This window comes from Mesocricetus auratus, unplaced genomic scaffold, assembly GCF_017639785.1.
Source record: "Mesocricetus auratus isolate SY011 unplaced genomic scaffold, BCM_Maur_2.0 Super-Scaffold_100676, whole genome shotgun sequence".
NCBI lineage: Eukaryota > Metazoa > Chordata > Mammalia > Rodentia > Cricetidae > Mesocricetus > Mesocricetus auratus.
Genome location: NW_024429266.1, coordinates 159,141,750 through 159,167,499, shown reverse-complemented (window position 1 = coordinate 159,167,499; position 25,750 = coordinate 159,141,750). Strand labels below are relative to the sequence as shown.

At 40.0% G+C, this 25,750-nt stretch overlaps 1 protein-coding gene and 1 long non-coding RNA gene across 3 annotated transcripts in view; one reads left to right on the top strand and one right to left on the bottom strand.

Annotated features, from left to right (window-relative positions):
• LOC110341078 overlaps positions 1-25,750 on the bottom strand; it is a 235,200-nt gene that overhangs the window by 101,895 nt on the left and 107,555 nt on the right. The window lies entirely within an intron of this gene.
• The window catches only part of Mdfic2 (MyoD family inhibitor domain containing 2), a 107,631-nt gene that overhangs the window by 78,058 nt on the left and 3,823 nt on the right, over positions 1-25,750 (top strand). The window contains exon 3 of the mRNA XM_021227826.2: positions 17,307-17,528. Within this exon, the coding sequence (XP_021083485.1) occupies positions 17,307-17,528 (222 nt within the window). The remainder of the gene's footprint in view (positions 1-17,306; positions 17,529-25,750) is intronic.

The following is a 25,750-nucleotide window of genomic DNA, read 5'->3' as shown; positions in this document are numbered from 1 at the left end:
AAATCTTTGATATTCAGGGAGGATGGATACATCACCAAATCAAATTCAGTGTATTTCAAGGGTTCTATATGGAAATAGACTGAGTAAGAGCCCAGGGTTGGAACAAACTGGGTTTGAATCTTTGCTGTGAGTGCATGAGAAGACTGCTTTATCTGAGTTTCAGTTCTCTTGTGGCTTCAAACAGGAGAATGAAGAATGGAAGCTTTTAGTAGGAGGGTTGCCACGACTCATTGACTTCATGCTGCAAACAGTGACACTAAAGGGAATAAGCAATGAACATCAGCTGAAGGATTGGATGGAAGCCTTGCCATATGTTCTTGACTACTTAGTGTACTGGAATCCTGAAGGCTGCACCAACCCCAATTTTATGGAATCAGAAACTCATCCAAAGTCATATCCCAGTAATTTAAATGCAGCAATCAGTTTCTGCATGCGTGCTTGGTCACGCCAGTGGGTCTATAGTTTGAGGGACCCTGCTCCAGGTATTGAAGAACAGAGTCTAGTTGGTCCATGTCAGTGTGATGTCTAAATACTGCTATATGCTAAAGAGACTCACCTGTCAATCACCTGGTGTGGTGTACCTACCTGAGTGACCATGATAACAGTAAAACCAATTGCTTAAAAACAGAGATTTCTGATAGCTTACCCAACTTTTTAAGAGAGAACTAAAGGGTACTCTCTCCATCTACCATGATTATTAAGTAAGGATCACCTAGTGTATTCATACTTCTTTGCAAAAAACTATAAAAATGATTCCCTAAGGCATGGTCTTCACTTCTTGTTTGTATCATCCAGGAACAGCTTAAAACACATTATTAGCTAGATTCATGTTTAAAGATTCCATTTGCTTGGTGACAAGGAAGTTTGGGTGGTCCAGGAAACCTTGCAGTATCATTTCTTTGGAGTTCTGTCCTCAGCCTTTTGAGCATCTGCAAATGCATTCACCATTGAGTTTAAGCAAAATCAATCCATACTGAGCAGTTGCAAAGGATGGCTGCACAGAAGGGTCACTCTCCCAAGAAGCACACAACAAAACCACACGTATTGGTTAATTAATCTGTCTTAAAATGCTTCATATCCACTTCCTCATTTCAGAAAATTTAAAAGTAGTGACAAGTTCAGCAGTGAAGTCAAGTTCACTAGCCCAGCCTCTATGACAAAAGCTAACTTCAGCAGCAGAAAACCTAGACCTCCAAAGAGTCTCCAGTTGCCAAGAGCAGCGCCCAGGGTTTTATTCCAACTTGCACTTCTCCTGCATTAGATTTTCAGAGGAATCTGCAGCCAAAACTTCCTGGAGTGAGGGAGATAGAGCAGGTGAAGCTTGGAAGGCACCAGAAGAGGTCTAAAGCAGAGTGGGCAGGGTAATGATGCTGGTAACATCACCCGTGGTTATTTTCAAAGCAGGCCAGAGCCTGCATTCTCACCACCAGGTTCTGGAAGTTTCAGCCAGGCTCCTTTGTTCCCTTATATGCCAGTCTGATTGAGAGTCTTAGGGGGAAGTCAGGTGAGTCATGTTCCCAGCTAATGGGATGTAGCCCAACAGCTATCATCTACTTTTGAATCACCTTGCATGTAACATTGAAAAACAGCCTTATAGAGATAGCTATACATAACCATATGCATCATAGTCCCAAGGATTGGGACAACAGCCAAACCACCTTAACTGTTATCATATAAGATCTATTTCACTGTCCTCCCTATCCTTTCATCTGAACTGGCATCACTGGGAAATTCATATCAGATATTATTCATGAAGGAGAATTATATTGGTTGACAAAAAACAGGTTAGAGGTGGCATGAAAGGCATGCCTGTGAGGAGTATGACCTATGGATGTGTTGGCCAGTTTTAAATAGGCCAAGGTGTCACTAAAGTCTCAGCCATCCATCTTTGTTATCACCTGTACATATCCTAGCAGGTAAGAGGAAGAATAGTGGCCTCCAAATAACAAAATTCAAATTGTCACTCAAATCTGCACTAGTTTAGGAATCCACAATGAATAAAGTTTGGTAGCCTACTCCCCATGATGCATTTTCCTCACTAGGGAAATGGAGTCCATAATAACTTCCTCATTATGTTATTGTGAATATTCAATGAGAACTCACTTAATGTACTTACCCAGAGCCCCTCATAGTGTGAAGTGTGAGTTAGCTATCATTATTTTTATTATTATAACAGATTCTAAAGAGTTGAATGAATGGAAAGTTAGGTGGGTGTGAGGGAGAAGAAAGAACCTAGCATTTTGAGTTCATTGCATATCTAAAATACTACAATTCTGTTCAATTTCCAAAGAATTTCATGGCTAAACACTTTACAACTGAAAGTGTTTTATTAGCAGTGCCAGCTATTACTGTGCCTGTTTGGGGGACAATATAATATAGGAGATGGGGCTACAGTCTCAGAACTGGGACCCAAAGCTCCAGTTCTTGTAATTCTCTTCAGGTAAGCTGATAGGAATCCGCTGACATTCAGCCTTTATGTTGAACTTGCTACCAAGCTCAGATGCAAGAGTGCATGGGGCAGGAAGATGATGCCATAGCTAGTATCTGCTGTGCAAGTATGAGGGTCTGAATTTGTGTCTCCAGCATTAGTGTCAAAAAGCAGAGAATGTCAATGCCAGTCTAACCTCACTGCTGATTTGCAGAAACAGGCAAATCCCTAGGATCTTATTAGTCACCAGTCCCACAAAAGCAATGAGGTCCAGGTTCCATGAGAGACTCTGTCTCAAAAAAATTTGAAGATATCCAACATCATCAAACCGTCTCTGTCCTTGATATACACATGCACACAAACCTACTCAGGCATGTGAACACACCTACATGATCTTGGGCATATAACACACACACACACACACACACACACACACACACACACTAACTAACTAAAAGAAATAGCACATCATGGTTCCCTTCTCTTGTCAGGGGAACCAAATGCCAGGGAAGAACAGAAAGGAGAATTGTTTTCTTTTAACAAGAATGTATTTTATTTTTAATTTAAGTTTTTGGGTATGAGTATGTGACCATGGGAGTGCAGTGCCCATACAGGCCAAAAGAGGGTGCCAGGTCACCTCTGAAACTGTAGTTACAGCTCTTGATGTGAGCAAGAGTGCTGAGAATTAGACTGGGGTCCTCTGCAAGAACAGTATGTCCTCTTAGCCACAAAGTCATCTCTCCAGCCTTGGAATTACCTACCTTTATTTTACACAAGAAAGGTCACAGAGGGGTTGAAATCAGCATGTGAGCCAGAAATAGATTATATTCACCTCATATTCCCAACATGTGATAGAATTTCTAATCACACTTACAATAAAAAAGTATTTGTTAAATAAACAATATTCCATGCCCACTGAATCCTTTTGGTTTTTGTTTGGTTGAGGCAGGAAATCACTCTGTAACCTTATTTGACCTGATACTTACTATGTACCCAAGGCTGGCCTTGAACTTGAAGTGAGCGAAAAGCCTCTACCTCCCAAGTGCTGAATTATAGGTTAGCACTCCATGAATGGCCCAACCAATTCCTTTAGAGACCATTAGGACTTTAGTAAGATGATAAAGAGATCTTTATAGTCAGGGAGACAGTAATGGAAATTGACATATCAGAAAATGCAAGTATGTCTGCCTGTGCTGTGCTATTAGGATGGACTTCAGATACATTAGAAAGTAGTTATGAAAACAGTGTGTAATCCTATATGATTACTATGCTGGCTGCTTCCTCACTCTGATGGCTTTGACATCTTCTGTGACCCTAAAATGGTCTTCTCATCAAAGTCATGCTTCCAGAGTCTTCTCTCAAATGCCTTCATTTTCTCTTCTTTAATTCTTTTTGAAAACTTTTTTTCAGAATCAGTAAAGCATAGAGATAAGCAGTATTCATCTGGTGTGTGTTTTGTTTAAAAAAAGAAACAAGTGTTTGTGCAATGGCCACTCAGTTTGGCAGCCTCACTTTCTTACCAATACCATCAATGTAGCACTCCCTTGGAAGAACCCTACCTGGAAGTGTCTCCAAGCATGGACTCAGCAAACATTTCTAAATATTACTGTTTCAAAATATTTCCATTGCATGTCATTTTGTAACACAATATTCAGTGAAAGAATATTTTCTTAGGTTTCATTGAAAAAATTTCCATTGAAATGACTATTATGAAAATTTGAAAACTTGGGGACTGGAAAATTACTCAGCAATTAAGAGCTCTGGCTGCTTTGGCAGATGTCCAGGGTTCCATTCCCAGCACCCACATGTGACTCAAAAACATATACAACTGCAGTTCCAGGGGATCTGATGCCCTCCTCTGGCCTCCGTGGACAGCAGGCATGCACATGATATACCTACATACATGTAGGCAAAACACTCATACACGTAAAATAAAGCATATTTTTAAAGAGAAAAAATGGAAACTTTGGAAAACTAAAAGCATATTAAATATGCCCGGAAGCAGTTGAATAATGCAGAAAACATGTTTGCTGGTAAAGAGCTCTTTCAGCTTATAGTTTCTAATCTACTTCTACAATGAAGAATAAAAAATAATTCAAAGTTATGTTTATATATTACACCCACACCCTGTTCTAGTGCTAGCCCTCTGTATACTTCCAGGTTCCTGAGCTGAGCCTAATCATGGTGAAATGTGTGTTTTGAGATTTGCCTTAGACTCTTTAACTTCAGTTTGTACCGATTGGTGGTCCCCTTCTTATCACAGCTGATACATTTTTAAAATTTTTGTTTTTGAGATTATAACTACAAAAAGTTTAAATCCCTTTCCTCAATCCATCTCTCTCTCTCTCTCTCTCTCTCTCTCTCTATATATATATATATATATATATATATATATATATATATATATATATATCTTCTCTGCCCTCCTTCAAATTTAGGCTCTCTTTTTCACTAATTGTTATTATAGCCATGTATGAACTGTATATAGATATATATTCCTAAATACAACTTGCTCAGTCTGTAAAATGTTACCTGTATGTATGTTTTCAAATGTGACTGTTTGGCAGTGGACAACGAATTAGTGTGCTGCTGCCTGGAGAAGGACACCGGTCCCTGCTCCCAGGTCTCCTAGGTTGATTGTACCTGTTGGTGTAGGATTGAAGCCTCATGGCCTTTTCACCATCTACTTTGGCATGTTCACTCATGTCCTTCTTCAGTTCACATTTGGGCCATCATGTTGGTGAAACATTATGGATATAGCTTCTGATGTTTTTAGGAGACATAACTTCCTAGGTTTTCTGAAAATAAGAATTTAAATAATCTTTTCAAGAAACTTTCTTATGGGGCTAGAAGCATGGCTTAGCCGTTATAATTGCTTCTTGCTCTTGGGGCTTACAGCCACCTGTAACTCCAGTTCCAGGGTTTCTGATGCCCTCTACTGGCCTACTTGGGCACTTGCACAAAGGTGTGCATACACACAGAGATACAAACATAAATAAAAGTAAAATAAATATGCTTTTAAAATTAAACATGCTTAGGATGGTGGAAAATTTTCTTCTGGTAACATAGGAGGAAATTATTATACTTATAAAAAATAAAAGCTGATCAAGGATAAAACTAATAGGATGTCATCTTCTTCCAAAAATTCCAATACCCTACCTCCCTGTTTCCTGGGTATTGCATAAGAATGATTTGAGGGCAGTTAAATCTTACACAATCTAGTTTGTTTTCTTGTCTGGTTGCTTTAAATTTTTTAATTTATTTTATAAGGATTTATAGGATTATAGTTACCATTTTACTAAACTATAGTGGCAGGGTGCACATTTTAACTCAAAGAGAAATACTCCAGGGTCATATTCAAACAAACTGATGTTCAAAAAACTGTGATTACTTAAGATCACTCTCCCCTCATATGGGATCCATAAGCTGTGACCTCCCTGCCTGACATCACCCCCACCACGTCAGCTTTAATTCATTGTCCTTTACCTTTAATTTATGGGAGATTTTAAATATTTGTTCTCTATATTACTTCTATGATCTTCTGCAGTGTTAGTCCTGGTTTGTTTTTGCTTTTTTTTTTGCTTTGTTGTGGTTTAACTCTAAAGCAAATTTTACTTCTATAATTAGACCTTTGACCTCCTTGCACCTTCCTTATTTCAAGAATGGCCCTCTGGATCTATCTTCTTCACTTTAAATCTCTGTTGTTTCATGGTGTTAACTAACCCTCTTTTCTTTATAAACTACTCCATTGTAGTCTAGTGTATAATTCTGAGAAAGTTCCCTCTTTCATCTACAACAAAGTCTCCGGGTTGATTCAAAAAACAAAAGCTACAGAAGTGGCATCTCTTTCAAAAGGAAGATGGCCACCCAGCTGTCTGTTTGAGCCAAACTATGACTCCTGACAGAGCAAGCAAAAAAACAGGTGTTTTGTCTTACCCTCACTAGGGCCAGCAGGAATGCCAGACTGGTAGCTGTCTTCAGTTCCAGTGGGAGGATATTTTAAATGCATCTTTACCTGGGGTGTCTATCCCATATTTTATGTGTGTGGGCTTTTGTCTTTCCCCAGGTTCTCACAAGTGTTTTTGAAATAAAAACAGGAGAAACTATATCAAAGACTCCTAGACAATACCTTCAGCTTAGAAGCCTTGACTGCAATGACTATGTGGGCTATGGAAATAATTTTCCAGAAACCTGTCATTATTAATAAATAGAACAAATAGACATTCTATTTAAAAGTAGACCCCTCCCAAACTGGCATGGCCCAAGCACTTTATAAAAATTGTCCTGTTATTTTTAAGACCTGAAATTCTAGACTTACTTTGTGGTAGCTTATTTTAACACTCTAAAATCTATGCAAAAGAGTTCACCTCGACGTGCTTGAATGCTGAATATTTCATGCTTGGACAAAGAGCAGACTGTAGGTCTTTCACCAAGCACACTCAACGCACTGGAGTATGGGTTACCAAAAAATGCTGAAGATTTTTTCTATTTATTGTTATAGCTCAAATCCTTGTGTCTCTTGTAGGCTTTAAGTGACATAAATATGCATTTCCATCTGCACATCCTTGTCAGGAATAGTTCTACTGGGAGGTGTTATGCCACCCAAGTTCTTCCAGAATAGAGCCTGTTAATCCTGTTACCACTATAGAAACTTGGAGGAAAAGTCTACCCAGGCCACTACTGCAGCTGCTGTGGCTGTCCACGTTCCAGCAACCACACCCTGGGCACCCAAAGGAAGCACAAGAAAATTCCTTAGGTAGGAGAGGATATACAGTGTTGACCTTGGTCTTTTACTTAGGGCAAAAGTCTCCAAAAGTTTGGCTGGAAATCTTGTAAATCTTTAGTGGAAAAATAACAGGGGATGGGATGGATACCAAGCCTAAGTAATACCAATGTATATACACACAGAGAGAGGAGAGAGGAGAGACAGAGAGAGAGAGTCAGTCTATGGACACAGACATCACCATATTAACTTGAATGTACCATACAGTATACAAAGATTTACTATATAAAGTAAACAAATATATAGGAGGTGGTGCTCTATCTTCATTAGATAACCTTGTGACTCCCTGTAGACACACTTTTTAACACCTTGGAGACTTCTCAGATAAATTTCTACCAGTAAGGTCATTAAGAATATAGGTCATAAACTCTCGGTTGGGTCTTTTCATAGATTCAGTAGCTTGCCGGGGTGCACAGCAGGCACAGAAGCCACGCTGAGCACATGTTTGCTTCTCTGTTTCCTCTCTTTTTATCTTTTGCTAGTGTGGCTTGACTTCCAGTTTCTCAAGGGCCACTGTGCAGATCCTATATGTATTTTATTCTTATATAAGTAGATGGATGATGATTCCATAAGGCCTGGAAATCTATAAGAAGCCATCCAACCCCACAATGGATATGTCTATCACCTCCCAAGAACCAGGTTTTCATTTAAAGAAGCCAATTAGCATCCCTCCAATAAATACTTAAAACAAAAACTTATTGATCTATAAATACATAATGAGTATTTTTAAACGCCCAATACCATGTAACTTGATAGTTTTCTAAATTACCTAGGATCTAGTTGTAGAAGAAAAATTCCACAGAAAGGCAGTGGGCATGAAAAAATCCTTCCTACCCCTTGTAGCAGTGCAAGACTGTTTATTCAGCTGCTGGAAATTGCACACTGGAATCCAAGTTCCATTCAAATTGATAAAACTAAATTATTGTGATGGTAAGATCTAGAATTGGCTACAGAACAAGAGAGAAATTCTTCCCTTTTATTCTTGGTATGAGTCAAAATGGACCAAATTTTTCTGAAAAGCAAGTCATATCAGTCTTTTCGTATAGCTTAAAACTATACAAACTAACATATATGAGATGAGACTCACACACATGACATTTATTTCAAGAGTACTTACAACAGCAAAAATAGAAGCAACTCACATCTTATTGGATGGAGAATTGACAGTTCTTGATATACCACACTTCTAACAGTATGTATTCTTTGTTTCCCCATTCTTTGGGTACTCTTTGTATCCTAGGTGCTTTTATAAGATACAGAAATTAATTTACAGACAGGGTATCAGAAAGATAGCATCTTAAGTGTGGAAAGACATGTATCCCATAAGCAAGTAAATAGAAAAGCAGATGCAGAAAATTAAACACTGACAGAATACAAATTGCTGATGGCAAGGTCTACTGGATTACTTCCTACAAGAGTCTTTCAGCCTTGGCACTATTGATTTGGATGGGAAATAAAGGGAGCTCCTATGCACAGTACAATGTTTGACAGCTTCCCTGGCTTTTAACCACATAATGTTAGTGAGACCCATTCTGGTCATGACAATCAAAGTATACATTTCCAGAAGACCCTTGGGGAGTGATGGTAAGATCTGTCTCTGACTGGGCAAAATGGAAGGTCTCTTTGAGCAGGTGACAGTTGAGCAAAGATTTGAGGAATGTTTTAGTAATCTTTAGTGTATAGGGAAATGGATGTAGGACAGTGGTAACTTGAATACCATACTGTATTCAATAATGCCTCAATACATGTCCATTGACTGTTGGCTGAGACAGAGAGTGTAACACACTGGTTAGGAGTCTCAGCTTGAAGTCTAGGTTCCTTGGTTAAAACCCTCACTTCATCACTGACTAGTGGTACCTTAGATAAGTTCTCTATAGCAGTGTATCAGTGCAATCATAATATATATTTAAAATCTGATGAATGTATATGTAAACACACATACACACATATATACATGTGTGCATATATTCACATATGTGTATGTATATATACCCATAAGATAGTTCCACCTTAGTTAGGCAAACAGCAGCAACAGATATAAAATAGTAATCATCAAAGAGCATTTTAACATCTTGTGTCTTCCTATATTCCTTACATTTTACGTGCCAATGCAAATTTTGCTTTGAGTTAAAAATCAAAATCAAAATGTATTTTAGCCCAAAGAACTATATGGACACCAACAAGAGTCAACATGGATATGAAGAGTGGAAGACAAAGACAAGAAGGTTGAGCTCATTAGACCTTTCCTAGGGATGAGTCTATTGTTGCCTGAAAGTTCAGAGACCAACTTTGCTCTTATCACTCAGCTTTTTAATCAGCTACACATCAGGTAATACTTGCTTTCTACCAGACTATGTGCCAGGACACTCAATGCGAAAGAGTATGCATCCCTTGGGAATCATCACAAAAAGGAAAGAGGAAACACCCATGATAATCACAGCACCAGAAACACTGAAAGAACTACAATGAGGATTTCAACTCATCTTCTGAGTTTCCACTGGAATGGGACAGCAGGTGTAGGCAACTTCCCAAAACTAGACTCAAGTTTGCAAAAGTCAATCATTAGTTATCCAGCTTGCCTTAAACATACATCTAAGGTGTGTCCTAATCACATACCAGTAGATTAACTATCCTGAAGTGTCAGCAGGGACAAAAAGAATCAATCTGAAAAACAGTCTAACTTCCCTTTGGCACATCTGGGGACTATAGTACGGAAAGCAAGGCTGGATGACTGTAGGGACTGGGGGCACAGACAGGGAGGTGCATGTGACAGCTCGGCCATTCACTTGCTGTGTACCTAAGAGTGTCCACCAGTACCTTCACCTGCCTCCACATGCAGTGACAAACCCCTACCAGACTGCTGTGGGCTGGACATACGGTAGTGTACCCGAGAAACCTTAATCCACAATCAGCTACTTGGGTTAAATAAGCTGACCCAGCTTTAACACAGTAGAGCGTGTTTTGGGGAGAACTTGATCATTTAACATTTATATTAAACACTAATCGTGAAAAACCCAACTGCTCATGCTTGAGTTTATAGCCTGATTGGCTTGATTCATTTTTTTAGAGCCCTAAACTCATTAGCCACCCAGTACACGGAACTATAAAAGCTACTCACTACTTTTTTTCCTTGGGTAACATCATCTTTATTTCCTGAGACACTTCTTTAAAACATTAAACTGAAGGTAAGTGCATAAAAATGAAATGAGGACTCATAATTGCAAACTGTTCTCATGTCGGAAGAAGATTCAAATGCCTCTTAGGTCTGCATTGGTCCTTGTTACCGGCTCAGAGCCTGGCTATAAAAGTACATCATGTAGCCAAGGTCTGCCTGCAGGGCAATGTGTGGTGGTGAGCAGAAAACCCAGGGAACTGACTATGGCATTTAGGGGTGGGGGGCGGGGGAGCACGGGCAACAGGAAAACCAAAATGACAAGAGTCCCCAAACTAGAAGTTAACAATTGTTGGGATAGCCTAGGAAAGGACCACTGCAACCTTCTCTGCTCATCTCTCTCTCTCTCTCAACTCTTAATCCTTTTCACCTTGAACAGTCACTGCTATTATTTCTGGGGAAATAATACACTTCTTTTTTTTCCCCCTCCCATTTTCAACAAGATTCACTAAGGCTGATTGAAAGGACTTAAAATGTCATCTTGTCAGAGCCCTTGATAAACATTTCATCTTCTGTTCTCTGGGGCTGAGGCACTGAGGAAGACAAACCAAAGAAACAGTGTATAAAGCACTGCTTTTACTACAAAGTCTTTAAAGGCTGTGAGAAAATTACAGAGGAAAAATAAGGCAGCTGCACATGTCTCACTGATTCTGCCCCCAAGTTAGATTGACTGGATCCCAGGCTGAACAGCCAACAAGACATTGAATAATTGCTCGCTCTCATTCACCTCAAACAGGTGAAGTTTCTTGTCCTTCAGTCCTACAATCAAAAACAAAACTGGATTTTTCTGGAAAAATGTCCATCAACTTTTGTTAATGTGGGGGAATAAAATATGGCGTCTTCATTTTGCTGTGCTCTCTCTAAAATTATTGTTTTCCAGTGTTACTAAAATGAAAATGGGGATGTCATGTGTGTTGGCACACACAATCCCAGCTGCTAGGAACCTAACAAATTCCAAATTTGAGGCCGGGATAAGCTACAGAGAAAGACCATGTCTCAAGTTTTTGAGTACCCAAAGAAAATGTAAATGTAAAATATATATATTCAGAATCTATTAATTTTTATCAGGTTCGATCTTGTTCTGTTGCTTCATATATTTTCCTTGTCATATATTTTAATTACCAAACTGTGGAAAATATAGTCATATAGCCTACCAATGGCTCCAAATTCCAACATTAGTATAGACATTATAAAACCCCTCATATGCATGAGAACAAGTATATATATACACAAAGATATAACATATTACCTATATAGTTCTATATTGGTTGGTAGGTGGGTTCAAGACAGGGTTGTGGGTGTGCCTTCTTGTATTGCCTCCTAAGTACTGGGGTTATAAGGCATGCACCACAGTGCCCAGCTAAATTAACTTTTCCTCTACAGGGTCACTTGGATGAACTACTTTCCCTAACCACAATCATTTGTGAACGGTTTGGTGGATTATACCTTGAAATGTCACTCGTCTACCTTGATCTGATTTCACCCACAGATAATTACACTACTAAATTCTAAGTGGTAGTTCAAGTCCAAGGGAAAATATAATTCAGTTACAGCTTAAAAAATGGCCCTTGCGTTTGAAATGCACAGTCTAAGTGTTTTGATCTAGAAATAAAATTAAAATCAGTCTACCTTAAAGGCTTAACTTAAAATTCTCAGATAGGCTTCAGGAGTTGGCCATTCACATGAAAATGCTCGTAAGGTGCTGCCTGCTTCATAGAATGGGGAAGTCAACCGAGATTAAGAGAACTGAAAATTATTCAGATAACAGTGAGTCATTTACTCTTCTGTGTGCCTTACATTTGTGTTGTTGTTTTAATCAATATTGTTATCAGAGGGCAGAGTTTAAAACATTATCTTGATAATAGCATGTAAACTTTCTTCAGCCAAGCATGGTGATTCATACCTGAAATCTCAATATCTGGCAAGCAGAGGCAGAAGGATTGTCAGTTCAATTCCACTCCAAACTCATAGTGAGTCCTGTGCAAAGAAAATCAAAGACTATAACTGCAGCTAAATGGTAGAACATCTGTTTAGTATTTGCAAGGCCCTGTATTAGACCTCTACAAGCAAAACAATAATTTAAAGAGAATTATGCAGATTGGAAGGTTCAAATAGTGATGGGAATGGAACAGTTGGCATGGACTTGAGAGTTATTTTGAAAAGGGAATGAAAATGCCTAAGTCACCAACTGAAGGATGGGACAAGACAAAGAATAGTTTCAAGTCTAAATAACTGAAACAATGACTGTACAAGGGAAAGAAATCCAGCCATGGAATCCCTTAGGATAGGTAGAGCTACCCACTTCAGTGAAATGAAGGGCTTAGTAAAATGGGGCGTCAAATTGAAAAGATGTGGCTGGTAACCTAAGTAAAATACCTGAAAGTCAGTTGTGATGAGTAATCATGAGAGTGTGATTTGTGGTGACCACAGACCTTTAGAGAACTGATTCACTGTTGTGTCTCTCTGAATTCTCCAGCTATGAACACACTACTGAAATAGAATTTATACTCAGCAAATGCAACCTGACTGAGAATAGGCTGGCAGTATAGATTTAGAGGCAGGCTCCACAAAACCAACACGTAAGTTATGAGAGTGGAAAAATGTTACCTTAGAGAGAAGGAAGAGTGAGGGAAGAGGGACTGACAGATTGTGAGGAGGGAGGGAGGGGGAGGGAGGGAGGGAGGGAGGGAGGGAGGGAGGGAGGGAAAAAGGGGAGGTGGGGGGAAGGAAAGAAGAGAGGAAAGAAGGAAGGATGGAGCAAGGGAAAGAGGGGATCAAGTCTTAAAGAATAAATATATTAGAAAATCTGGAGGGAAAAAGAAATGAATAAATGAGATAAGGATGGTAAGTCAGAGAAATAAATAGAAAAAAAGAGGCAGAGAAAAAAGACAAGGAGGGATGGGAAGGAAACAGGAAAGATAAAAGGAAAAAATTGTGAAGAAGAATAGAGTGATTCTCCAGGCAGGAAGAGATGTTACTCATATTTCTAACAGTTGTGTTATAGACTTTGAGAATATATGAACACAAAAATTATCAAGTCACATTTAGTGAGCAAAAATGGAAACCATTAAAATGTTTCCTTAATAACTTAAAGTAAATAAATGAATAGCTTCTGTCACATTGATTCATCTATTGCATGTGGGTGCTCAATAAATGTTAATTGAATTAAATTAATAACATTTGCTCAGCGGTAATAAAAAATTAATTAACTGTCTGTCTTACTGTTGCTAGTTTATGCCCACTGGTTCTTACAATTACTTCTAACCCAAACAGGAATTTTTCTATTACAGTGACTTTCAAGACATGCTTTAATTTTTTTTCTAAGAACTATAGAGAAACTCTTAATTTTTGTCCCAATTTTTGGTTCATATTTTTGAAGTGAAAAATTTATTTTCTCTGAGTTAATGTCAAGAACTATGTATAACATCCCAAATATAGTTTCATGAGTTCCTTATTTAATTCTAAAATACCATCCCGTGAGAGGATACGATGCCACTTTTCACTGTGTTCCTCCTTTTAGCCTGTGTTGCTTTTTAATACTTTGGAGACAATGTCAAATAACACTGTAAAGGAAGGAATCTGGGGGAATTATTGTTAGCATTCCAGCTATAAAAAAAAGGAAGCTGTCAGTAACATTTACCAAAAAAAAAAGTGACTCACTTCAGATGTCAGAATTCTGGGTTGAACAGACTGGGCTCTGAATCACATGCGTGTCAGATGATTTTTTAATGAGCATCAGATAGTTCCCACTGGGGGATTAAAAAAATAAAAATATAAACAGAGATATAGAGTTAAAATAACTTTATGAATGGCAGTTTAAATCTTCTATAAAATACTCCCTGTGCAAACCTGGTGTGCTCCAAATGGTTGCTTAATGTAGCAAACCACTTACATTCAAAATGCTATACTTAAAAAATTCTGTACTTAAAAAAGTTGTCACAAAATTAAAAAGAGAATCATATACCACTTGGCTGTAAACTGTACTCTCTGTGTGTTTTTACATTCCAGTAACCTCTATCCAACTCTTTTTGTTGTCGTTGTTATTGTTATGTTTATTACCAAATTACTTTGTGCAAAAGCGATTCAAATTACATGCGGTCTGACTGTGCGTGATCATTTCAACTGATTGTTAATGAATTCTGTTGAACAAAGAACTGCTGTAATCTCTATAGTCAACTCCTTCCTGAGCTACCTTTGAATGGACAACACACAGTAGCTATAGCTGAACAGGCTGTTCCTAAAGTGTGCAATAAATTGGCCGTACTTCACCATGCAGAGAAAAGAGGTCTGTCAGACGGAGTTATTCATAAGATTGGCATTAGGGTATTAATGCGTCTCAAGTCTTAGGGTACATAGTGTATTGCTGATATGTAATGTAGTTCAGCCACTAAAAGACAGCTACCTGAGATAGAGGCAAAAAATCTATTAGGGACATATATAATATTTATGCAAAACGAACGTATGAGCCTTTGCTCATTTTGGAGTCCCTAGAGCAGTGGTTCTCAACCTCCTTCATGTTGCAACCTTTTAATACAATTCCTCGTGTTGAGGTGATCCCCAACCATAAAATTGTTTCATAAGTGGAATGTTGCTGCTGTTGCTCTCATTCATCTACTAATTTCAATTCTAACTCTAATTCACCTAATAATACCAACTTCTAATTTTCCTATGCCATAAAAGAAGCCGACAGCGGTGTCTGTCTCCTAGACTCTTTCAACCAGGATGGCAGCATGATAAGGTATATAAACAACAAAGTAAAACTTGACAATTGACACATAAAACAGGCACTGGTAGACATGCATTTGTGCACAAAGTAGTGGTTTTCAACTGGGCAATATTGTCCCAAGAGAAATCGGGCAAGGCAAACAGTAAGACTTATTTATCATGGCTTGGGGAAACAAGGTACAACTGGTATCTCCTAAGTGGAAGATGAGGAGAGCTCCCCCCCCCCTTGCACATCCAGTGTCTCACTCAAAATCTGGTCACTGCTACACAATCACAATCGAAGACAGTATTTAAATATCCATCTCAGTGGGAAACTGGCTGATTTTTCTGGATACACTCATTCCCAGTAAGAAAAATAAACTCTCATTTTCACCATGACCACCATCATCATCATTGTGTTATTAACATGGCAAGTACTTCAAGAGTTAGAGGAAGCCTAGAGTTTGCCAATGTATAGTGCCAATTCTATTTCCACATTCAGTATTCAATACTACATTAATTGCTGTCAACAATAGATGTTTTTCCTGAACCCCTACTTCTGCCAATCTTTTTTAGGGTGGATTAAACCACCACCAAGAGATTTAAAGCCAGCAGCATATGGGAAAAGGAATAAAAATTAAACATTGTCAAAAACCAAGGCTGTTTGGAAAATCGGAAGGAAACAAAAATGGCCCAAGATGACTGTGTGTGGCAGACTGTTTGGTTAGCTTCCAGTTCAAGTCTTCAGAGAGAGACCATTTCATGATGGGTTTTGAGAGGCCCTGATTGACAAGTCTGGGGGTTGTTCTTTCTCTTCTTTTCTCCTCCCCACAAAGCAGAACTTCTTAAAATTCCCAGGTTTGTCTGCATGTTGGGATCGCCTGAGAGGTTTCAGTGAAGTCTCCAAAGGATGGTGATTCAATTGGTCTGCAGAGGACAATGGTACCTGAGCCTTCGAACAGTTCAAAAACTTAAGCTTTCCCAGTGGACTAGACTCTGTAGGAACTTTAGGGAACCACACTCCTCAGAGTTAGGGCCAAGCACATGCTACTTTCCCAGAAAAGAAAAGGCAATTTTGAAACAGACTCTGACTATGGACTTAGGAAGAGTGGATTTTCTCCCCGGAACTGGATGCCAGCCTCTTTCTAGTTACCCACCAAGCACTGCTCAGTCAGCCCAACCCTGGACTCAATGTAGGAATATGACTGCTGCAACACGTTTTCCATTTCTCAATAGTGCTACCAGAAGATGTCCCTGTGGCCAACCTAGTGGTGTATTTAAGAATGTATTCCCATGTTTCTTCTTTTTCCATCTCAGAACTTTGTTCACAAGTGTAGGTATGTTATATATAAAGTTGCCCTCCAGCTTAATCCTCTCTCTGACACAGTGTGGTAGAATTCCACTTCTCTATACACTCCTTTTAGGTAAAAGGTGGGGTGCTTGTGATAGGCACAATGAATGCCAATGTTCAGTCCAGTGTTGGCTCCATAAAAAACTCTTCTATTATATAGAATGATGTCATGGGCCTTCTCAGCTTTCCCTTTGCCTCTTTAAACTGGTGTCTCTGCCAGGACATTGTCAGGAGCTCCCCGAACATCTCCTACTTATGCCAGTTAATTTCACACAATAAGGTGTGTTCCTTAGAAGACAGTCCCAAAGCCAGAGAGGCCATATAAAATGCCGTTCCTTAGATCAGAACATCCCATATATGAAAGAGTATGTGTTTCCGAGCTTTTTCTGACACAGAGGAAGATCCAGCTTGTAGACTGTTCATCTACACGTGGCTTGTTTTTCTCCTAAATAGAAAGAAAGTGAGGTTTGTAGAAACAAAAGCAAGAAAAAGATGAATACTGATTTTATTGAGACCTCAGAAAGCATCAGAATCACCTGCTTCTCATGCCCATGGTACATGATGATGCTGATACCACACAGTGACATCCTGTTGATCCATAGAAATGAATTCTTTGGTTTTTCCCCACTCACAATCCTAAAACTTGATAGTAGAGAGATGTGTTACAAATTATTATGAAATTTACAATGTACATAAAAGTTTGTGATTTCACTTTTCAATTCTATCTGAAAATAATCTTGCTCGATAATGTTTTATTCCATTTCATAGGACTTTATTCTTTCAAAGTGTAAAATGTGAATTTTCTTGCAAATGTCCTTTCTTAGATCACAGTGAATTTGTGTATGTGTGTTTCCTTTTTTTCATCTAGATACGCAGCTCACAAATGAAAAGCATGCAGAAGAGAAACCTATTAATGCTATCATTATAAATTCAGTATCCGAATTCAATATCACAGATGGACCAGTCCAGGAAAGCCCCAATGAGAAAAACCTGTCAGGATCGAGCACTTCACTCTCCTCCCTCGAAGAATGCCAAACGAAATTTCCCTACCTCCAAACTAATACTTCAGTTCATCGGAGAGACGCTGATGGTATGTTTCTCAGAATACAACCCATCTCTAAATAAAGCTCCCAACCCCAGTCCTTGTAAAAATCACTACATATGCTGTTAGAAACAGAAAAAAAAGTCTTTATGAATATTAAACAGGATGACTTTGATTTGAAAAACGCTACTGAATGACATGTGTCAAGGTCACTTTGTAGTGAGGAGGTGCTTGGCAGAGTGTTTGCTCCCAGAGCTGGGAATCGGAGGCTACGTTTTAAATATCTTGGACCAGAGCAGCATGCTCGGATGGGACTGAAAAACCAGTAAAATCAAATAAAATTTTCTTTTCTCAGAAATGAGACCATTCTGCCCATGACTCTAAGCATATGGGGCAAGGGGAGAACAGAGTGGAAATGCAATAAAATGCTAGAAACAACAGACACGTGAGAATAGGGAGACAGCTCCCTTGGTAATATGCTTGCTATATAAGAATGGGGACCCGAGCTCAATTCCCAGAACTCCCATAAAGAAGCTTACAGGGGTAGTATGATCTTCCACTGGGGAGGTGGAAGCAGCCAGATCTTTGATCCTCTCTGGCCAGCCAGTCTAACCTGCTTGGTGAGCTCTAGGCCAGTGAGACACATTGTCTCAAAAGCTAAGGCAGATAGCACTGGAGGAATGACTCTCAAGGTTGACCTCTGGCCTCCACACACATAAAACCCCCAGCCCAAACACAAATAAAAAAGATCATATAAAATATCAATGCATTTACATCAACCATCTCTGGGTAAAGGTTGACTCTCCTGGCAACCTCACTAGGTATTCTGATCAAGTGCAGTCATAGACCAGCACACCCCATATACTCTGTACAACAAAAGCCCATTTCTGATTGATTTGGTGCTAAACATCAGCTCAGTCAAGTTCAAGCTCATGAATCCTCAACATGATAAATAAAGTTTAGCTCAGAGTAGCTTTGTAATTGCCATTCCAGGGATAATGAGCTGCGCAAGAGTTCTGTAGTATTCCAAGTCTGTACCTATGGTTCCACGGAAATAATCCCTGGGCTTTTCTGCACCTCATATTTCAATACTGAAAATAAGAAAAATGGTTAGGGCTTGCATAAAAACCCCTTCATCATCCCCTTAACTTAGCTACTGTTTCTGGAGTTTATTAATTGGATAAAAAGAACAGGTTTGGGGTTTGCCTTTTCTGTTTGAACATCCCAAACTCAGTCTCTTAGTTTTATACGAGGGTTAGCAACAACCCAAGGGCCAGTGTGGGGTTTGAATGAAATATGTGTACAAAGCACCCACTGGAAAAGCTGGCACACAGAATTTCAACTTTAGCTTTTCATATGATTGCAGTTTTTTTTTTTGAGAGGAAAGAGAGAGACTTCTACCATGTGTTGTAAATGTGCTGTCTTATGCAAATGTTGATATGGATACCCAAAAGCAGAGACTAGCGACTTGGTTGGTTAAGATTGCCAGAAAAGAATGTGAATAATGAAGCTGGAGGTAAACAAGAGGGAACAGTGAGGACTGCGGGAACCCGAAGATTACCTCATCTATAGGCCATTAAAATATCGCTTATGAGAGGACAGCTGCGTATGTCAAGTATTTTTTTCTCCCTATCACAAAGTTGTAAGGCTAGATCCCAGAACCCATGTGAAGAAGGCAACATAGTTGTCGCTGTAAAATAAATCGCATGCTTGATGAGGTTATAGTAACTATTTATTGTGGAAGGTACTTACAAGAGAAACTGGCAACCCAGGTGAGTCAGCAGCTTTCCAAGACAGGACCAGAAGCCCAAAAGAGAGCTTGCCTCTCTCCTGCACAGCCTTTTATTCCTGTCCTTATGTGCCTCTAGCCACGCCCAAATTGGGCGTGGTCAGCAGCACAGGTATCTAAGATCTCTTTCTACTCATTGTGGTGGGTTTGTAATCCCAGCACTGAGGAGGCAGAGGTAGGGGTACCCCTGGGCTCACATTCAGCCAATCAAGGCCATTTGATAAGCTCCAAGTCATTTTGAGTCCTTGTCTCAAGAGAGGTGGACAGTATTCCTAAGGATGACAATAAGGTACTTATGCAGCCTAGAGAGAAGGAGAGGGAGGGAGGGAGGGAGGGAGAGAGAGAGAGAGAGAACTCAAACCAGAGGAAGCAATAGCTTTAGAGTTGCTTGATCTTTTTGTTTTTTAATTTGAAACAGGGTCTCTCTGTGTATCCTTGGCTGTCCTAGAACTTACATTGTAGACCAGTTGGCTTGTAACTCACAGAGATCCACCTGCCTCTGCCTCCCGGGTTCTGGGATAAAAGTCATGTGCCACTCTACCCAGCTGACCAGCCAGATCTTGAAGTGATCTAAAAATATGTAGAGAATAAGGATGCCACATGAAACTTCTAAATATTTTAATATTGATAATGACTTCTATTTATTCTCTGGCACACAAGGCATCTCTACATGTCTTTGGGTCAACTTTAATCTGTCAACTTGGGCTTCCACTAGAGTTCAACTTTGATCCAGACAAAGGGAAGGCATGAAAACAAGCAGGGGGTGGGGTTCTCAAAAAGCATCTGACAGCAGAGTGTTTCTGTGGATTTTATGAGGAGGTGGTGATGGTGCTCATTGTATGCATCAGGCAAATGATCCCAGAATTAGGAACTGTCGTTATATACAGCCACAGACATAACATCTCCCACAGAGTGTGTCCCTCTGTCTGGTTGGGAACCTAGAGAGAAGCATGAGATCAGCTGTCTCCTGTTGTCAGGGAAAGGGGAAAATGACTACTCTGTTTAAATGGCAACTGATATTTAAGAACCTCCTGGTAAGAAAAAAAGATTTCTCCTGTTCAAATGTGCTAAAAGAGATCAAGAGGATGTGTGGCTAAAGCTGTTCATTATAAGAGGTGACTAAGACCAGTAGGACCTAGAAAACTCAGATTTTCAGCAGAGGATATAGGTCATAAGCCATCCTTCCTTGCTCCCTTTTTGGAAAAATAAATCTCCCCAGTGAGGTAGGTGAGTAAAAGAGGAAGTAAAGAAAAAAAACTCATACTAGGAATCATAAGTCATAATTTAAAAAATAAAAACACTCAATATGCTAAACAGCGATGAATCAACAACTAAGCCAGTCCCACTCCTAACTTTACAGAATTTTTATAATAATTTAAGGGTGCAGAGAAATGAAAATATGGGGCTACTGTTCAAACTGAGACAAATCCAGAAATGTCTGTAAGGAACACAGGGGCAACAGAAAGGGAAAAGGGAAGATTGTGTCCACTTTCGTGCAGTTTGTGGTTAATTTATTTTGAAAGGTATAAATGAGTTCTGGGGAATGGAGACCTAATTACTAATATCTACATATATCACCTCCACTTAAAACAGGGTGGAAAAGGCCCACATATGCAGATTTTGTAAATGTGTTGCCTCCATTAGCAGAGTTCACAGGGTGTGCTCTGATGGGAATTTAAAAGGATCTTTACTGAACCTCATGTTCCCTACGCCAGCATTTTGTCAGTAGCTAGGCTCATCATGTGTGGTCTCTTTCCAGAAGAAAATGGGAAACACACCCAGGCTACCCTGCATGTACCTGCTCCACTGTCCATAATCTTCTACTTGCAAAAGGATTGTGTGGAAAAGGAAGCCAGGGGCACACATCACCTTAGATAGCAGGCTCCTTGGAAAGCAATTCTGGAAATATGTCTAATTGATGAATAATTTTGAATTTCAGACATCTCATCCAGGTAGAAGGAGAAAATCATAAATATAAGATACCTACAAAGAATAGTCTTAATTGCATCATGGGCTACTGAATAAAATGATTACATTTTCTACACTGTAAATTTCATGCAATTAAATGTAGTGGTGTCACCTTATAAAGTGTTTCAATTTTGTAATTATTTCAGTTCATCTGCTCAGAAAAAAAAACATAAGCACAAATTTACCAAGTATCACCCAAATCTAGTCATTCTGCTTCTAAAGGAGTGACGTGATGTTAGTTGTGCTTGTCTGAGCTTAAATAGATCTTGACATATTTAAGGAGCTGTTAAAATGGATAACATCAGGGATGATAGCCCTGCTAGAGAAAGGCATTCAGTCATACTTTATTTATTCACATTCTCTGTTACAGACATGTATTTATAAAGGGCTTAATGCTGGGGGAAGGGACTTCAGTTTTTATGCTTTTGGACTCAGAATCTTCAGTAGGCAGTTGACATTGTTGTGTTGCATGTCTGTAAGTAGCAGCACACAGCTACACTGAGGCACTGGGCTGGGACCAGTACCATCTGGTCTATTTCTCATCCTACTGTATTCTAGCAGAGTAATGGGTGAGGTTGCTGCTTCTCTGGGTCACTTCTATAAAAACTACACTTGTGACACTTTGCTTGATGACTGACATGGGAGCAACAGGCTGTTTCTGAAGTTAAAAAATGTCCTAGGAGCCACAACTGGCAGCCAGGGATGTCCTTGCTCTCCATTCTTCTCATGTGGGGACATCATGTAATGAGACAGAAAGCTGGGAGGGCAACGTCAAGGAATGGTGATGAGGCTGACCCCAGGTACACAAGTGGAGCGTGTTGGCTTTGTTATAATTTCCACTATAATTAAACATGAGCCTTTCTAATGAGACACATTCTCCCTCTTAATTAGCCAATCCCCAGCAGAATGTTTAGCACCTCGAAGCTGCCTTAATTCTTCTGTGTTATTAGAGTATCATCACTTAGCACATTCCAGCTTGAAAGTACCTTAGGGGTATAGGAAGACTTGAGACAACCCTCAGAGGGATTTTCCAAGGCTCCTTGCTCACAGCTAAATACAGCTGTGGAAGCTTGGCCTGCAGGTCTTGGATCACGTCCTACTGCCTTTATTCCAGGTTTAGGAGGGATGACGGCATTCTGACAACAGTGATTAGAGGCAATGCCAGGGTACCAGGTGGTTCAATCGAGAGGATTTCCTGTGCAAGGAACTTGTTGCAAAGGTGCTAAGAGAGTTGAAAAGGCCAGTGCAGCAAACAGTGGGGTAACCCAGAAATCCACACCATGAGAAGGCTCTATCTGGCCCAAATCTGCCAGACCATCGCACTATTGTACTGAACTCATAGTTCCTTAGCAACTAACTAGTACTAGACAGTGACTGCTTTTATTCAGAGCCATGGGGAGGAGGGCAAGAGAGAAAAGGGGGGAGACAGCCAACACCCAAGACAACATGCAACACACAGAACTGGAGTAAGGCAGAAGAAAGACCCTGGCTTCCATTCCTTCTCCCCCAGCTCCTGGGCTCCTTTGAATGCCTCCCATGGACTGAAACCAGTCAGTAGCCATGGAAATAACTTGGCTTCCTACATTGCCAGCCTTGTGACTCAGAAAAGGGATCTTTCGAATGCTCACAACTGGTAAAAAGCAAGCCAAAGCATGGAAGAGCATGGTTAGCTCTAGTTCAAGCTTTGAAGCCCCAGGTTCACATAATAGCCTACTCACTTGCGGGGTGGAGGGTGGGGTCCTGGATCATGGCACTTCGAATTCTCTGAGCTCTGCGGCCACATCTATAAAGAGGGGTGATGAGAGTATTCAATCCAGGGTCTTCTTGAGGGATGTCTCATGTGAAGCATAGACAGCTGTGGATTGGCTTGAGGTGAGAAAGAAACAGGCTTCCACCACCATTGAGGAGGACATGGGCCCTTTAGTGACACTCCCTCAACTTTGGTCTTAGACTCGCTCGCAGATTGATTCAGTGAGAGATGGCAAGCTAAGTTCACCTGTGGGCAGCACTGTGAAGGAAAGAGTGAGAGTGGTGTTGTGCGTGTTTGAGAAAGTGCCATTTGGAGGGAAGATGATTCAAGCAAAGAATCTAAGGGTTTGAACGTGAGTTGGGTGAAGCTTCCACCCAGGGAGTGACAAAGAAGAAAGCACTGCATATGCGAAGGTTGTGAGGTAGGTCCATTTCAAATCCTGGGATTCAGTCAGCGTGGTGATAGCACAGAGAGTAAGGAGTAAGACAAGGCCAGGAGTGAGGGAGAGTGGCAGGAGGCTTGTAGGAGCTTCTTGTGGCAAGGGTTGGGGCTTGAAGGGAGAGTAAGTGCATTTTGTTCGGAAATTCAAGTGCCACAAGGGCTCACAGATTTGAAATCAGCACTTGTGGTGGCAAGCCATCTTCAGAGGGAGGTTATGGCTGTGTACCTGAAGATAACTAATGAGGTCCCAACCAGGCTAGTGGGGCTGAAGGCAGCTGAGGAAGCTTGCAGTGCAGTCAAGACTGACGGGTAACTACATCGAGACAGTAGGAGAAGCACAATGACCAACGATACTCCGGGTTTCTAGTGACTTCATCAGGGTACTGCTATCCACAGTGCAAACTGGGAAGGGACAGGTGTGTGGCATGGAGAAGAGGAGGGTTCAAAATAAGACCTGGCCTTAGGAAGCAGTGTATTTGGAAGACGCTGCATAAGAGCATTGGCGGCTCCATACACGGTGTGCTCTCACAGACTGGCCAAGAGCAGGGCATTAATCATGAGCTGTGTCTCTGGATATCATGTTTATTAAATACTACAGCCCAGGAAGCTACAAGGAAAGAAAAATATACTCAATCTGGAGAACGGGAAGTCCTGGACTCTTCAAACAGTTGTAAAATTTCTTCTGAACTGCTTACATTACTTTTGTGCAAACAAAACGGCCATATGCAAAAGAGTTCAGCCTGCTGCTGTAGTATTCTTTAATATGCCTTTCAGGAAAGCACAGTGCACACTTGAAAGTTAAGAAAAATCTGTTTGTAATTCATTAATGTTGCCGTGCTTTTCTTCAGCAAGAGGTTCTGCCTTTTATAACCAAATAAACGGGACAGACTTAAAAACAGGGGTGTGATCGGGGAATGTTCTATTCTCAAGCGTAAAATAGAAAATGGAAGGAAACAAATGCCAATTCAGCCAAGGGATTAAGCTCAAACTCTTTGGGTAAGTAAAATCTATGGTGTACTTTCTACTGAGAATAGTTTTTCCTCCAGGATCTGATAAAGGTAGAGTTGGCATGGGTAAAATCAAATGAGTGTGTGCTTGACTACCAGCACACACTCTCCAGAAAGGCAAAAGGCAGAATGGAGTCCATGAACTATTATGAACTTACTCTTGAATTTTTGTGGGTGGCTTGTGGTGACTTATGAGAGGTGAGTGAGTTGACCATATGCTAGAAGCTAGAGTTAAGTGAATAAAAATACAGCCATCCTGACAGAGAGATGAGGAAGTATACATGCTACAGAGGTATCAGGGATTTGTCTGATGCAAAGGTATCAGAGAGCAGACCACCTGTACCATGAATGCTGAGTATGGCACTTACAGTTATTGTAAAAGTCGTGTGTGTGTGTGTGTGTGTGTGTGTGTGTGTGTGTGTGTGTGTGTGTGTGCTAAACATCACCTTTCTGAGAAGAGAGAAGGGGAAATGTGGGAAGAGCAGGAGGGTAGAAGAATGCCGTGTACCTACACTCAGATTTCATTTTGGAACATTGAACAGTGCAAACCCACATTCTTTGAAATATTTACTCCTCTCTTTAAGAGCCTGTTTCTAAGTTTGCCCTTCCTTTGGAGAGTACCTAATCTGTGAACAATTAATGAACAAGACCATGCTTTGGAGGTGAATCAGTCTGTAAGGGTCTAGTCAAGTGAGCATGAGGACCTGAGTTTGGATTCCCAACAACTGCATCAAAAGAAAAAGTCAGGCTGAGGAGCATGTGACTGTATTCAAGGCTGGTCCTCCTGTGTCAACGTGTCTAATGCTAAGGGAAGTTTATTATGTATGCCTATATGTCACAGGCTATAGTCAGAAAATCACAAAATTACTAACATGCTTATTGAAACAATGGATTCTTATGAATCCCAAATTTTATGAACTGGTAAATCCATATGGAGGAGAAATTTCTCCCAACTCATACTGGAATATGACATTCAACCACCAACAACCTTCAGATTACTTATTAATTGGATTATATGAATTATTACCTCTTGTCTTTTACCAAAAAGAAAAAACTCCTGAATTTTTGACATGTCTAAAGCACACACACACAAAAATGTAATTTTAACAAGAGAACTGCAACACCACTCTAACTAACTCCCTTTATGGAGCAAAACTATATAATAATCTATAAGCCATCGCAGCTGTTTGGCTAGAATTACCAATTACCTTTGGTACCCCGGAGATGATTTCCAGATTGTTTAACAAGTCCTCACAGTAAATTTTTAAACCAATTTTCTTAAAGGCAACTGATAAGATTTAAAACCTCTTAGGCA